The sequence below is a fragment of the Propithecus coquereli genome, unplaced genomic scaffold, assembly GCF_000956105.1.
Source record: "Propithecus coquereli isolate 6110/MARCELLA unplaced genomic scaffold, Pcoq_1.0 Scaffold5, whole genome shotgun sequence".
In the NCBI taxonomy this organism is placed as follows: Eukaryota; Metazoa; Chordata; class Mammalia; order Primates; family Indriidae; genus Propithecus; species Propithecus coquereli.
The window spans coordinates 13,675,391-13,690,381 of record NW_012150840.1 but is presented as its reverse complement, the minus strand read 5'-3'; the positions used below and the strand labels follow the sequence as shown (position 1 = coordinate 13,690,381).

At 41.4% G+C, this 14,991-nt stretch overlaps 1 protein-coding gene and 1 pseudogene across 1 annotated transcript in view; one reads left to right on the top strand and one right to left on the bottom strand.

The window, feature by feature from the left end:
* The window catches only part of LOC105819934 (acyl-coenzyme A thioesterase 4-like), a 3,361-nt gene extending 828 nt beyond the window's left edge, over window positions 1-2,533 (bottom strand). The window contains 4 exon segments of the mRNA XM_012656302.1: window positions 114-169; window positions 953-1,155; window positions 2,096-2,353; window positions 2,356-2,533. Of these exon segments, the coding sequence (XP_012511756.1) occupies window positions 114-169; window positions 953-1,155; window positions 2,096-2,353; window positions 2,356-2,533 (695 nt within the window).
* A 4,683-nt stretch (window positions 2,534-7,216) lies between these two features.
* Window positions 7,217-7,738, top strand: LOC105819751 (annotated as a pseudogene).
* Window positions 7,739-14,991: the final 7,253 nt, after the last annotated feature.

Genomic DNA, 14,991 nt, shown 5'->3' with positions numbered 1-14,991 from the left:
CCCAGGAGTTTGAGGTTGCTGTGAGCTAGGCTGACGCCACAGCACTCACTCTAGCCCGGGCAACAAAGCGAGACTCTGTCTCAAAAAAAAAAAAAAAGAATGAGGCCATTAAGAGACAAATATCAGCCCCTAAAGAAATGCCCAAAAGCCCAATGCCTGGGCCCTTTACCTGGAAGAAAAGAAGAGAGAAGAGTCAAGAACTCATCCAACACAAAAATATATTTCTAAAACACAACTAGAAGTATTGCTAGCTTTAATCTGAGAACTGCCCATAAGAGAATCAACCGTAGCTGATCATTTGTGGAGTTTCTTCTCATGTATTAAACATCTAGCTGAACACATGGCAAAAAAATCTTAAACTCATTGGCATATTTGATAATGTTCCAGAGGCTCATCCACTAGAGAATGCTAAGCCTCATGGAGACTGTCAAGTTCAGGGTCTCACTTGGGTAGGCCTGATCCAAGTTTTAATGTGGCTGTGTATCCAATGGTGTGGATCTAAAATTCTATTCCAAGAGCTGAATTATTCTTCAGGCCCCATCCATATATATTGGCAAACGATTACAAAACAAAACTTAGGAGCCCAAATAAGTAGTTCTTAGCTTCTGAAAGGAGTGGACAAGTGTGATGAAAATCTGAGAATCTACTCTGATAACAGAAAATTAAAGATTAAAAACAAGCATACAAAGAAAATAAATTAGAAGCTAAATCTGCATTATAAAAGGCATCTTAATATTACTAAGTAGACTCTCACTTGGATTTTACCATTAATTTTACACCATGAATCCATCTGGCAGAGAAAGTGGAAATAATATGTACCTTAAGTTCAAAAAGTCTCCAAAAGAAATCTTTGTGAAAGAGGAACAGAATAGCATCACTGCACCTGGTAAAGGTGACACCCTCCATGGAGATGTTTCTAGAGAGACTGATTAAATAAAGGACATGGGAGAACCTGGGGGTGCTGAAGTATGTAGCATAGGGCTTCTTCAAAGTACTCCAGGTGTATGTTGTCCAGTTGCTTGGGGAGATCTTCAAAGTCATAATAAGCTAGAGCCAACATGGGAAAACCATGGCCAGCCAGAAGGCTGGCTTGATACTCCAACAGGCCCCCTCCGAGACCAAAGATGGCAATGATCCCTGGGAAGGGTCCAGGTCCTAGAGAATGGAATATGATAGAGGAAAGGTATTATACAATTTAAAGAATTTGCTTTCCTTTTACACATCCTTCTAAATTATTTAGTGGGCTGCTATAAATTAAAGGGAAAAGAGCAGATGCCTGAGTCACTACTAAAAAGGGACACAAGTTGCTTGGGGGGAGAAAAATCTAAAACACAGAGTACCTTCTCATTGATGATGTGACCCTCCAGTGATTCTGTGATAAATTGTTTGCAAGATTCTAAGAATCTTTAAGTTGTCATAAGGCGGACTAACAAAGTCTTTTGTTAATGAACATATCATAGAAGGAGGGATTTCACATTTTAGATGGTGTTGATTTACAATGCTCTGTTGGAGGACTGGACATAGAATTAAGAATCTAAAATAAAGCTTATGTTGTGTTGCATCAACCATCAGGGTTTCTGTGTCCTCATATTTCAGATGTCTACTTAAAAGTGAGGAAAGAAAAAGAAATATCCAGAGATGGCTTTAGATGAGAAGGCAGTGAAGTCTGAACTGGGATCTGCAGTAAAGAGGGACATGAAGAAGTGGAGAAGGTCCCAGTGTGCCCAGGACACTAGAGAAGGGGACATGGCAATAGCCTCCTTGACCGTCAGCATTTTGCCTAAGACCAGTCGGGCTGATGCCTGCAGGGACCTGAAGGGGAGTGATTAATAGCAGAGGACAATGTACCTACCAATCTGACCCTAGCTTGTCATCTGCAGAATAACAACACCCACCTCATTGGGATATTACAGAGATTAAATGATAGAATGTAAGTAAGGTGCACAGTGCAGAGCCTATCATTAGAATCCTCCATTTTGGTTGAGCAGCTATTGACAGCCAATGCCAGCTTTTCTGACCTTGCTCCGGAGCCAAACCTCAGCTAGAGCAGCACGGAGGCCACCGACCCTCACACACTCCCGAAGCCCCTGCTCACCTGGCGGCAGGAAGAGCGTGGCGCGCACGCGGCCTGCGCGCACCGGCTCCCGCTGCACTCCGGGCGGCAGGAAGTAGCGCTCGTGCACCGCCTGGCCCAGCAGTCGCCGGGCCTCGGGTCCGTGGCCGTCCAGCACCTCCAGCTCCACAGCGAAGGGCGTCCGCACGTCGCGCTTCAGAAAGCGCCAGAAAGACTTCTCGGGCTCCAGGGCCTAGAGCAGCCCCATGGGCTCGAGCCCCGCGAAGCTGCCGCCCGCGGGTCCAGCTGGCCGGCGGCGTGGGCGCGGTAGCGCGCGTGGGCCCCGAAGAGCGCGCCCGTCTCGTCGCGCAGGGACGCGCACAGCGTGACCGGCTTCTCAGGGGCCAGGCCGCGCACGACGATGCGCACCGGCTCGTCCCAGCAGCAGCCCGCGGGCTCCAGGGTGAGCGTCGTCGTCATCGCGGACCCGGAGTGGGTGAGCAGGGGACCGAGGTCTTGAGGCCCGTCGGAAGTCGTGGCGAGTGCGTCGAGTCCTGACAGAGTCTGGCTTCCCCAGCACCAGGAGCGGTCGGTGGCTGAGCCACCCCGGGAGGCGTCTGGTCACTTCAGACCCGTGGACCCGACGGCCCGGACTCGTCTGAGGCAAAATGAATAGGACTCTTGAGGTCTGGGGCGGGGCGCGCAGGGGCCTCCAGAGGGTTTGGGTGTGGCCTCAACCGGCTCCCAGGACGCTTCTCTGCCCTGCTCCACTCTCGGAGCGAAAGTTCTTGCGAGACAGATCGTGCTGAAACCAGAGGTGAGTGAGATCAAGCCAAATTCCAGTCCCTTCGTGGGCTGTATGGCAGCTTTTTTTTTTTTTAAGCTTTTAATAAAGTATAACTTACGTACCTTCAAAATGCACAAATCCTATGCATACAGTTCAGTGAATTTTCACAAGCCCAACAGACATATTTTCTGTGGTTTTAGTTATTCGTGGTCAATCGGGGTGGACAAATATTAAATGGAAAATTCCAGAAATAAACAATTCATAGGTTTTAAAATTTGTGCTGTTCTGAGTATCGTGATGAAATCTCGTGCTGTCCTGCTCTGTTTTGCCCAAAATATAAATTATCCTTTTGTCCAGATTAGTCCCGTTGTATAAGTTACCCACCTGTTAGTCACTTAGCGGCCATCTAGGGTATCAGATCCACATGGAGGTATTGCAAGGCTTGCGTTCAAGTAACCCTTATTTTATTAATGATCCCAAAGTGCAAGAGTGCTGTTGCTAATTTAGAAATTAAACTTTATCATAGGGATGTATGTATAGGAAAAAACAGTATTTGTAGCGTCCGGTACTTTCCACAGTTTCTGGCATCCACTTGGGGGTCTGTCCTGAATGGGAAGTGACTGAATAGACTCTGTGTAAATCTGTAGGGCATGTGAATGTCAGTGTCAGGCTTAACTTCTGGTCATTGAGCATGCAGGCTGGCTAGGGACAACCTCTCCCCCATTTCCAGAAAAAGAGGACTTTACTACGTAATTCTTGAACTGGAGGTATTTATTAATAGTATATTTGCCCCAAGGAAAAGCTGCCTTTCCCTCTTTCCCCCACCCTCTCTGTGTATTATGGAAGTTTTAAGTTACTTCAAGATCTGTTCTGTCTCTAAGCCTCTATATTTACAGCTAAGATCCTTCTCCTGGAAGATTCTTCACTTTTTATAGAGCATAATCTCAGGTATAATCCAGGGCAAAATGCCACAGGGGACTGCAGCTCAGTATGTGTGTGTTTGCGGAAGAGCCTGATTGGTTCCCAGTGCCACACCATTCTGAATGCAGGTTTTAAATTAATTAATGTAACCAGTTCATTTCCTCTTTTCCGGATACTTAGGATGACTGTAGTTCCCAGCCTCCTCTGTAGGCTTGCTGGGTTTGTATGACTAAGTTCTACTAATGAGATCAGAGCAAAATAATAACATCTTATTTCTCCACCAGTCATAAATCATGATTCCCTACTCCTTTCCATGGCAATTTTGGAAGCCAACCAGTGTGTTCCAGATAATATAGCTACGTTAGAGAACATACCTGAACCCATAAATTAATGCTTAAGTAAGAGTTACTGAGAACAGGTGTACTATTGTGCAATGTGCTTCATATTGTGAGAAGAGTCACAAATAAAACTTTGTTATAATAAGCCAGTGAGATTTCACAGATTCCACAGCATAGCCCAGAATAATTTTGATAACACAGTTACCTTGCCCTAGGCAATTGACTAGAGATTTCCTTGTGGGTTTTTTTTGTTCTGTTTTGTTTGTTTTGTTTTTTGAAATAAGGTCTCACTCTGTCACCCAGGCTGGAGTGCAGTGGTCTGATCATAGCTCACTGCAACCTCAAACTCCTGGCCTCAACTGATCCTTCTGCCTCGGCCTCCCATAGTGCTGGGATTACAGGCATGAGCCACCTTGCCCAGTGGTATTTTTCCATTTTGAGTAGCTTTTTCTGGCACATATTTGGCCACTGACTTCCTCCATTCTTTTGGATCTCATTTTTTCTGGTTTTATATTCTAGGATATTATATCCTCATACTTTCTGGACATTAAATAGCACTCTTTTTTCATCTTCTAAGATTGTTATAAATTATTCCTTTTTAAAATTTATCTTTGCTTTCACTTTAAGGGATTTGTGGAAGAAGAGTGATGAATTTAGTCCATCAAGTGGAGCCAATATTATTTTCCTATATTTATTGTCAACTCATATTTTTCCTTCTGAAAGCTGTGTTTTTTTCTTTTGTCCATATTCTTTATTACTGTGTAGAAACCTTTTATATATCCTTTTATATATTGCCTGTTATATGCTATGTTTTCTCCCATTATGTAATTTGTCTATTAATTATCTTGTCCCCTATTTTTGAATTTTATGATATTGAATCTCTTGGTCTTTTCCTTTATGGTTTCTGGGCTGTGCGTCATGTTAAGAAATACCTTCCTCTCCCTAGCATTATTAAATTTGTTCTATCTTATTTTCTTCTAGTATCATATGACTTTATTTTTATCAGTTAAAATTTTATTTCTCTTGAATCAGGTTGGTCTTTTAATAATTCCATGACCATGTCAGTTAAGTTAGTTAGGCTTCTTCTGAGTACAAGTAACAACAACGTGGTTAAAAAATAATTCAGGCTGGACACGGTAGCTGCCACCTGTAATCCTAGCACTTTGGGAGACCAAGGCGGGAGGATTGCTTAAGGTCAGGAGTTCGAGACCAATCTGAGAAAGAGTGAGATGCTATCTCAACAAAAAAATAGAAAAATTAGCCAGGCATGGTGGTGTGCACCTGTAGTCTCAACTATTTGGGAGGCTGAGGCAAGAGGATAGCTTGAGCCCAGGAGTTTGAGGTTGTGGTGGGCTATGATTTTGCCACTGCACTCCAGCCTGGATGACAGAGTGAGACTCTGTCTCAAACAAACAAAACAAAAATAAAAGAAATTACCCACCTAATAGAATGGCAAAAATCCATAACACTGACACCACCAAATGCTAGTGAGGATGTAGAGTGACAAGAACTCTCATTCATTGCTGATGGTAATGCAAAATGGTACAGCCAGTTTAGAAGACAGTTTGGCAGTTTCTCACCTTCTAAACATACTCTTACCAAACAATCCAGCAATCAGGCTCCTTAGTATTTACCCAAATGAGGTGAAAACTTATGACCACACAAAAACCTGCACACACATGTTTATAATAGCCTTATTTATAATTGCCAAAACTTGGCAGCAACCAAGATGTCTTTCAATAGGTGAATAGATAATTAAACTGGTACATTCAGACAACGGAATATTATTTAGCACTAAAAAGAAATGAGCTATTAAGCTGTGCAAAGACAGGGAGAAACCTTAAATGCATATTACTAAGTGAAAGAACCCAATCTGAAAAGGCTGCGTACTGTATTATTCCAACTATATGACATTCTGGAAGAGGCAAAACTATGGAGACAGTAAAAAGATCAGTGGTGGCCAGGGGTTGAGGGGAGGAAGGGATGAATAGTTGGCGCACAGGCAGTTTTTAGGGCAGTGAAACTATTCTGTATTATACCATAACACCATAATGGTGGACACATGACATATACATTTGTCCAAAGCTATAAAATGCATAACACCAAGAGTGAACCCTAAAGTAAATCTTGGACTTTGGGTGATAATGATGTGTCACTATAGGTTAATCATTTGTAACAAATGTACCATTCTGGTGTGGGATGTTGATGGTGGATGGAAGGGAACTGTGCACGGGTGGGGGCAGGGAGTATATGGGAAATCTCTGTACCTTGTGCTCAATTTTGCTGTGGACCTAAAACTGTTCTAAAAAGTAAGAGTTTACAGAATAAGTAAATTTATTGGCTGAAAAGTCAGGAGTAGATCTCCCTTCATGTTTGATTGATCCAGTGGCTCAAGGATGACACTAAGAATTGGTTCTTTTTGTCTGCTCTGCTATTCATGATGTGATAAGGTGGCTGCCAGAGTAATCAGGGTTCATGTTTCTTTGTTAATGTTTAGTGAGAGAGAGAATGTCCAGATTTCCAAGCAAGTATTAAGTCACATTCTTTCTCCTATCATGGAATGTTGAGACTGGAGATCACCATCATTTCCCCCTGGATTGGGGTGGAGTATAGCATTCCTTGAAACCCACAGTTGCAAGGGGAAGGGCAATACCTGAATGCAAATCAGGAATGCTTATAATCCTGTAATCCTAGCACTCTGGGAGGCCAAGGCGGGAGGATTGCTTGAGCTCAGGAGTTCGAGACCAGCCTGAGCAAGAACAAGACCCCGTCTCTACTAAAAAAAAGAAATTAGCCAGACAACTAAAAATATATAGAAAAAATTAGCCGGGCATGGTGGCACATGCCTGTAGTCCCAGCTACTCAGGAGGCTGAAGCAGTAGGATTGCTCGAGCCCAGGAGTTTGAGGTGGCTGTGAGGTAGGCTGATGCCACGGCACTCTAGCCTGGGCAACAGAGTGAGACTCTGTCTCAAAAAAAAAAAAAAAAAAATTAGGTATTCAGATTTTTTTAAAAAAAGACAAATCCTCGATCCAGTGAGTAGCTGGTGGTCCTGGGTGCTCCTACTGGTCTGTGTGCTCTGAGGGAGGGTCCAAGCTGTCCACTGTATGCATTAATAATGTCTTCCATTTTTGAGTGGATTTAAATGGCCTCAACAATGTGCTCCAGTTCCCAGGACTCTACACAAAATCTGGAAAACTTGTATTCTTGAGTTTGGACAATGTGGGCAAAACCACATGCTCAAAGATGACAGATTGAGTCAACATGTTCCAACACTACATCTGACATCAGAAGAGCTGACAGTTGCTGGAATGACTTTTACAACGTTTGATCTTGATGGACATGAGCAAGCGTGTTGGGTTTGGAAAAATTATCTCCCAGCAATGAATGTCTTTCTGGTGGACTATGCAGATCATTTTCACCATCATATGGAATCCAAAGTTAAGCTAATGCTTTAATGACTGATGAAACAATGTCCAAGGTGCCAATACTTAACTTGGGTAACAAAACTGACAGAACAGGTACAATCAGTGTAGAAAAACTCCAGGAGATATTTGGGTTTTATGGACAGACCACTGGAAAGTGGAATGTGACCTTGAAGGAGATGCATGCTGGGCTGGTCCCATGGAAATGTTCATAGGACAAGGAAAGTTCTCCAGCTATGTCTGGCTTTGAGAAGCCAAAAGTCTCTGTAAGCTCTGTTATTGCCCAGTGGTGACATGGGCTCTTCTCCGCACTGTTGGGAGGTTAATGCTGCCCCATGTGCTGGTGCAGATCAGTATCCCAGGACTTGAAAGGTGGCAGGATTTGCCAGGTAAAGCTCTGTACCATCATGGGGCACCTGAAAAGAAAAATGCTTCTCACCACTGTGGTTTATTTCAAAAGAAAATGATTCTGTTTTTTAAAGAAAGTGCTGTTAATGTAATTGGTATCTGTTCTAATTTTTTAAGTTCACAATTTATTGGTTCAGAGTTTTCTATTCTTTTTTTTAAACTAATGAATGGGATTTAGATACTTTATAAAATTATGTACAGATACACATTGGAGGCCAGATCTCAGTTGGGTGAACTTATTCCTGCCGAGTTAGCAGGTAGGTGAGAGAAACTCTCCTGAGCTCACCTGTCTTTTTAACTGCCTTGTATATAGTAGGTGGCATCACCTTGTGTACAGAGAACTAGAAAAGGGGCAGAACCCTGGCCTTGCAGTTGCAGTAGGTTTCCACTGTAGTAAGCTAGTGTCATTCCTCATCATGGAATGTGTGGCAGATTGTCCACTATGGAGGAGTTAATTATAGAGTGGGTTATTGTTGTTATTATTTTTACTTAAAAAGTTAAACTTTTCAGCCAGTCTTTGCTTTTCTACTGCTGTGAAATTTCACTTCTCTCTATAGTACCTTCCTTTTTCATTTTCAATTATAAAACGTGACTTTCATCCCAGCACCTTGGGAGACAAAAGTGGAAGGATAGCTTGAGGCCAGGAGTTCAAGACCAGCCTGGGAAACATAGAGAGACCCTGTCTCTACAAAAAAATTAAAAAATTAGCTGGGTGTGGTGGCACCCACCTGTAATTCCAGCTACTTGGGAGGCTGAGGTGAGAGGATCATTTGATCCTGAGAGTTTGAAGCTGCAGTGATCTGTGATTGCACTACTCCAGCCTGGGTGATACATTGAGATCGTGTCTTAAAGAAAAAAAAAATGACTTTCATCTCATAAAAGAGATGGGAACATCTCATGTTGTCACATCCTGCAGGTGTGTCTTGGTCACTTTTGTACAGATTCTGAGTGGAAATTTTTCTGAATAGGAAGACACAGGACAAAATTAACAGCTTAAGGACTCTTAATTCTGTGAGTTGAGGACTTAAAAATCTGGTATTGTAGCACTTGTTTGGATCTAGAAAAGATTTACTCAGTGAGCTTTAAAATTTCCATTTGCAGAATTTGGTCTTTATTGGGCGTTCATGGGATCTGTCTTTCTCTTACACCTTTTCTCCTTATCTGTTATCTATTTCATTGGTGTTTAAAGGTTAACATCTGTAGCTTTTCTAGATTTTTTTGGTTTTTTGGTATGGAATTTCCTTTCCCCATTCCAGAAATAAGCTGGGGAAATCACTAACCCAAAAACATTCTGTAGAGCTGTTCCTCTGGAGGCAGCATCATTTACTGTCAGTGAACACTGTCAACAGAAAAAAAGACCAAACTCTGTAAAATAATTTTAAAGAGATTTACTCTGAGCCAAATTCGAGGACTGTGACCCGGAGCCACGCCCAAGAGGTCTTGAGCAGTGGACTCGCTGAGGTTGGGTTACAGTTTGGTTTTATACATTTCAGGGAGGCAGGGGTTACAGGTAAAGTCATAAATTAATACATGGGAGGCATACCTTGGTTTGGCCCAAAAAGGTGGGCCATCTCGAAGCGGGGGGCTTACAGGTTATAGGTGGGTTAAAAGATTCTTTGGCCTATTAATTGGTTAAAGACATGAAGCTTTGTCTAAAGGCTTGGAATGTTTTAACATAAGGAGCTCTTTATCAGAGATAAGCCACTGGACATAGATTTGTTGTGTAAATTGAGGACCCGCAGATTTGTCTTGCATATCCTTAGGCCTGTTAATGGGTTACAAAAGATGTCACCAAGAAAGGAGCGGGGCATGATAAGGCATGTCTGACCTCCTTCTCCTGGCAGGCAATTTAGTTTTAGGGTATTCCTTTGGCCACGAGGGGGTCCATTTAGTCAGCCGGTGGCGGGGTGAGCCTTAAAATTTTAGTTCACAACACCCAGTATAAAAGCATCAGCATACGCACTAGGGTGATGAAGATTATTTTTATAGCATTCTATTTTCCTAGTGCCACATGTGAAATTGGATTTTCATGATCATAACCTTTATTCATAACCTATATTTCATAACCTGTATTCTACCCTTGTAGAAGATGAAAGGATAGATGATGGTCTTAAGCTGGGAGGATATCTTTATTCATTTTTCCTTTAATAAAAGGTTTGAGGTAGTTTCCTCAAAATTGAAAATTATGGTGATGATGCTTATTTGCAGACGATTGAACTTGTAGGGGCCAAGGGGAACTTTCCCCTTTTAAAGGCCCTCTGAAGGTTTGCTGAAAAGTCAACTCACAAAATGCAGATTAATTGGAAAAAAGGCATGCCAATATATTTAACATGTATAGATAGGAGCCTTCAGAATGAAGACCCAAAGATAAAGGAAGGAAAATTGTCCATTTTTATGCTTAGGTTCAACTAAGTATGAACAGCCATGTGGAAATATGTGTGGACAAAAAAGGGTATGATCTAATGCTAATAGACTGGGGAAACCCAGCAAGGCCTGTCTGTCTAGATTATTCTCTCTGAGCATACATTCTTCCTTTTGGTCATGGGGCAGAACCCTCTCTGGAATGGGGCTCTTATGACCTGTAGTCAGACAAGGTAGGTCAGATAATTTCTTTACAGCCAGTTTTTACACAGAAAGGCGGAGGGAAAGTTAGAGTAATAGAGCAATATTTTTAGGTTTTATGGCTGGCTTTGGGGAAAAGCGTTTCTGGTTTCTATGACCTGCCTTGGGGAAGAGGGATTCTAGTTTCTATGTCCAGCCTCAGAGGGAAATGGGACTGAGAGACAGGAGGGCAGGAGAAGGTCAGAGAAAAACTTTTGCTTCTGAGGTCTTCATTTTGGGATATTATTTTCTGAGCCCCAACAAACTAAATTCAGTGGATTCCTTCTGGTAATGTGAGGGTAGGGAAAGTGGTGGATAACATACTACTGAGTGAGGGAGTATTGTTGTTTAGTTGGATTTCTCATTCTTAGACTTCAATACTGACCTGTTGGAAAACATACTTTTTCACTTCCAGGTACCAAATCCAGAGGATCAATGAACTATATGTCTGGGAAATGTTTTCATTTCAGTTATTAGAAGCATAGCTGGATTAAAACAAAATTGTTGGCTTGCAGAGGGATTAAAGCCTTAAGTGAACAAATCTAGCTAATGGTGAATGAACTAGGTAGTTAACTTGCATATTTTTCATTTCCTTGGGTTGAAGGTTACTAATGCTTCTCTATTCAGAGACATGAGAAATATGATTGCTTCAGTGTTAGTTATTTTTTTTTCTATTTGTCTCTAATCATTTTGTTGTAAGCTAGAAAAGTGTAGGTTCTACATAGGGCACCTGTTTGTGAAAGTGGTTTATTCCACTAGCGAAAGAGGGGATTGAGAAGTCAATTAGCACCAATCTATTTCCTGCCTCACAGAACACCATTCCCGTAATAAGAAAGTTGTCAGAAGCTGCTGTGAGGAGCTCAGCTCCAATACAGAGTATGGGAGCCTTGTACAGGACCTCCCATGAATTGAGACTTTTCATTCTGCTTTATCAGAGTGCATATGTATCCTATTTCAGGAAAAGTGAAAGTCATCTACAAAAGAAAGTCCATCTGTATCCTAAAATGCTTATCATACAGCATTTATCTTAACTTTTTAGGATAAAAAGCTAAAACAAAAACAAAAAAAAGGTTCATTCTCTTCAACACTTGTGGGGTTTTTTTTGTTTTTTTGACTTTTTGAGAGCCATTGAGAAAAGAAAAATACCTCAGAGCAGTCTGAGCTATGTGAGGTACCCAAAATTTATCGGGCCCAAAGAGAGATGAATTTGGGCCTTCAGTCATGCCCCTGCACCCATGGAGGGCAATTGTTAAAGGCATTTTGTTCCTGACTAGCTGCCTCACCCATTATCTTCATGTTCCAGGAATTCGTGATACAAAGAACAACATAGGGACTATAAAAGCTTATCTTATTTTAATGTAAATTCTTGGTAAACAACTTAGAAATTGCCTCTTCTTTTCCTTAAAAATCTACCTGTAAGTATTACTAATCAGAGTGTATATTCAGAGCAATTTATCTGTGCTCCCTAGTGGCAGTCCTACAACTTGGCCCAAATAAACTCTCTACTTATTAAGTTTGCCTCAGTTTTTTCCTTTAGGTCAACACCATACTAACAGGTGTGAGGTGATATCCCATTATGGTTTTGATGTTCATTTCCCTGATAATTAGTGATGTTGAACACTTTTTCATAAGAAATGTGGATGGATATGAAAAAAAGCAACCTTGTACATTGTTGGTGGGATTGTAAATTGGTATACCATTATGGAAAACAGTATGGATGTTCCTCAAAAAACTAAAAACAGAACTATCATATGATCCAGCAATCCCACTTTTGGGTATATATTCAAAGGAAATGAAACTAGTATCTCAAAGTGATATCTGCACTTTCATATTCATTGCAGTATTATTCACAATAACCAAGATATAAAAACAACCTAAGTGTCCCTTGACAGATGAATGGATTTTTTAAAAGTGTGATATATAAACACACACATACACACACATACACACATACACACACACACAAAGGAATAAATTATCCAGTCTTAAAAAAGAAGGAAATCCTACCATTTGCAACACCACCAATGAACCAAGAGGACATTGAGCTAAGTAAAATAAGCCAGACACAGACAAATACTGCATGATCTCACTTCAGTGTGGAATCTAAAAATGTCAAACTCATAGAAACAGAGTAGAACAGCAGTTGCCAGAGGCTGAGGGGGAAATGGAGGGATGTGGGTCAAAAGGTACAAACTTTCAGTTGTAAGATGAATAAATTCTAGAGATCTAATGTACAGTATGATGATTATGGTTAATAATGTATACTTGAAATTTCTTAAGAGAGTAGATCTTAAGTGTTGCTATGGCCTGAATTCTAAATTCAAATGTTAGAAATCATCAAAGGACAAAATTACAACAAATTTAATTGAAGATATCAGTTGGCTTTATTGTGATTCTAGGATTGGGCAACATTTCATTACATAAAATAGAGTAAGGCTGGGCGTGGTGGCTCACGCCTGTAATCTTAGTACGCTGGGAGGCCCAGGTGAGAGGATTGCTTGAGCTCAGGAGTTCGAGACCAGCCTGAGCAAGAGCGAGACCCCGTCTCTACTAAAAATAGAAAGAAATTGGCCAAACAACTAAAAGTAGAAAAAATTAGCTGAGCATGGTGGCGTGTGCCTATAGTTCCAGCTACTCGGGAGGCTGAGGCAGAACGATTGCTTGAGCCCAGGAGTTTGAGGTTGCTGTGAGCTAGGCTGACGCCACAGCACTCACTCTAGCCTGGGCAACAAAGTGAGACTCTGTCTCAAAAAAAAAAAAAGAATGCATCTTTTAAATATTTTTACACATTGCCCTGAAAAGGTCATACCAGTTTATGCGTCCACCAAGATATAAGTACCCAGAAGTAGAATTACTAGATCACATAGTAATTCTCTGTTTAATTTTTTGAGGAATCTTCAACAGGGTTTAAATCTTTATTTTTTTTTCATCTTTCAGTCTCATACCAGAGAATGTACCCTCTCACCCTTTTCTGGCGGTCCAAGGGTCTGAGCATAGCTGGAGCCAGGCACTAAAGTCAGTGTTCAGGTTGGTCAGCAATGCTAGCTTTGTCTGGAAACAACAGATGGTGACCACCTAAATAGCATGACCTGGGTCACCTAGACAGAGCCTTAGGCCCAGAAATATTTCCTACTGTCAGGATAAATCAGTTTGTTTCAGAAGGAGACTTCTGAAGACCAGTATTTTTGTGGGCCTGAAATTATACTATTATTATAGAAATCCAGGACTTGAAAAATCCCCTTGCAAAAATAGTGTTAATGACTAACAATCTAGCCAGAATTTGGGGATCAGGAAAAATGGAATTAATTGAACTGTGTGGATGAAGGAGATTACGTAGCAGTGGAGGGGATGAAAGGGGAATGGAAAAGGCCCCAAAAGCAGCTGCTACTTTACCATTTATTCTCCCAGCCTGGTAATCTGAAGCATGTTAGAGCTACGTGTTCAAATGTTCCCTGCTTTGCCTTTTGTTTTTCCCCTCTCCTGCTTCCTCTGGTACTTTGGCTCTTTCTCAATAGGATTTATAAACCCCTATAGGGAAAAGATATTGAGCTGCATAGATCTAGAGGTTTATTTTTCCAAGAATGACCAAGAACCATCAATCAATGAATATGATGCAATTTCTCAAAGCTCAGTTTATAAGAAGGAAATTTAATAGATAGTTGAAGATAGCCCACTTGAACCCACAGATTCTATGAGTAGATTCATGGAATTCTAAAGAGTTGGTTGCTTGGCAACCGATATAAACAGCTTTGGAACCTAAGAAACCAAGAAAGGTGTAAGACACAGAACCTTGATTCTCTTTGAGGACTGTGCTGTAGGAGGCCATTTTGAAGGTCAGTTCAAAACACTGCTGCTTTGCCAATATCTGAAAGGTGTTCATTAGCATCAGCTGAAAGATGAGGGGCAGCCTGAGGTAGCTGTAGACTTTGGATTAGGTGTCAAAGGGTCAGTATTACTTCAGATACTAACCAGTATTGTGTGATCTTAGTCATGTCCCTGCTCTCGGCCCTGGTTTGAAATCCTTAAGATGAAGATATTAAAACACATTGTTTTTACGGTAGAGTTTCCAGAGTGATCTATTGGAGATAGCTGTATAACTGTGTGAGTGCTGGTGAGAAATGGAAATTAGAAAGTAGACTAAAAAATGAGGGGAACTTTGTGAGGAGGAGGAGGCAGAAAGGAAGATTTGAAACACGCCAGGTTAAGAAGCTTTGTTCCCTGATCCTACTCTCCCCACTAACCAAGCTTCCTTCATACACTCCACTGATACCCTTTGGGGCTGGGGTTTCTGTAAGTTTAATGTGTATGAAAACTCCTGAAAGCTTGTTAAAATACAGATTTCTAGGCCTCATTTGCAGCCTACTGAATCAACATTCTGGGAGTGGGAAACAGGAATGTGCATTTTTGAAATGGGGTCTTGCTTATTCCCCAGGCTGGTCTTTTTTTTTTTTTTTTTTTT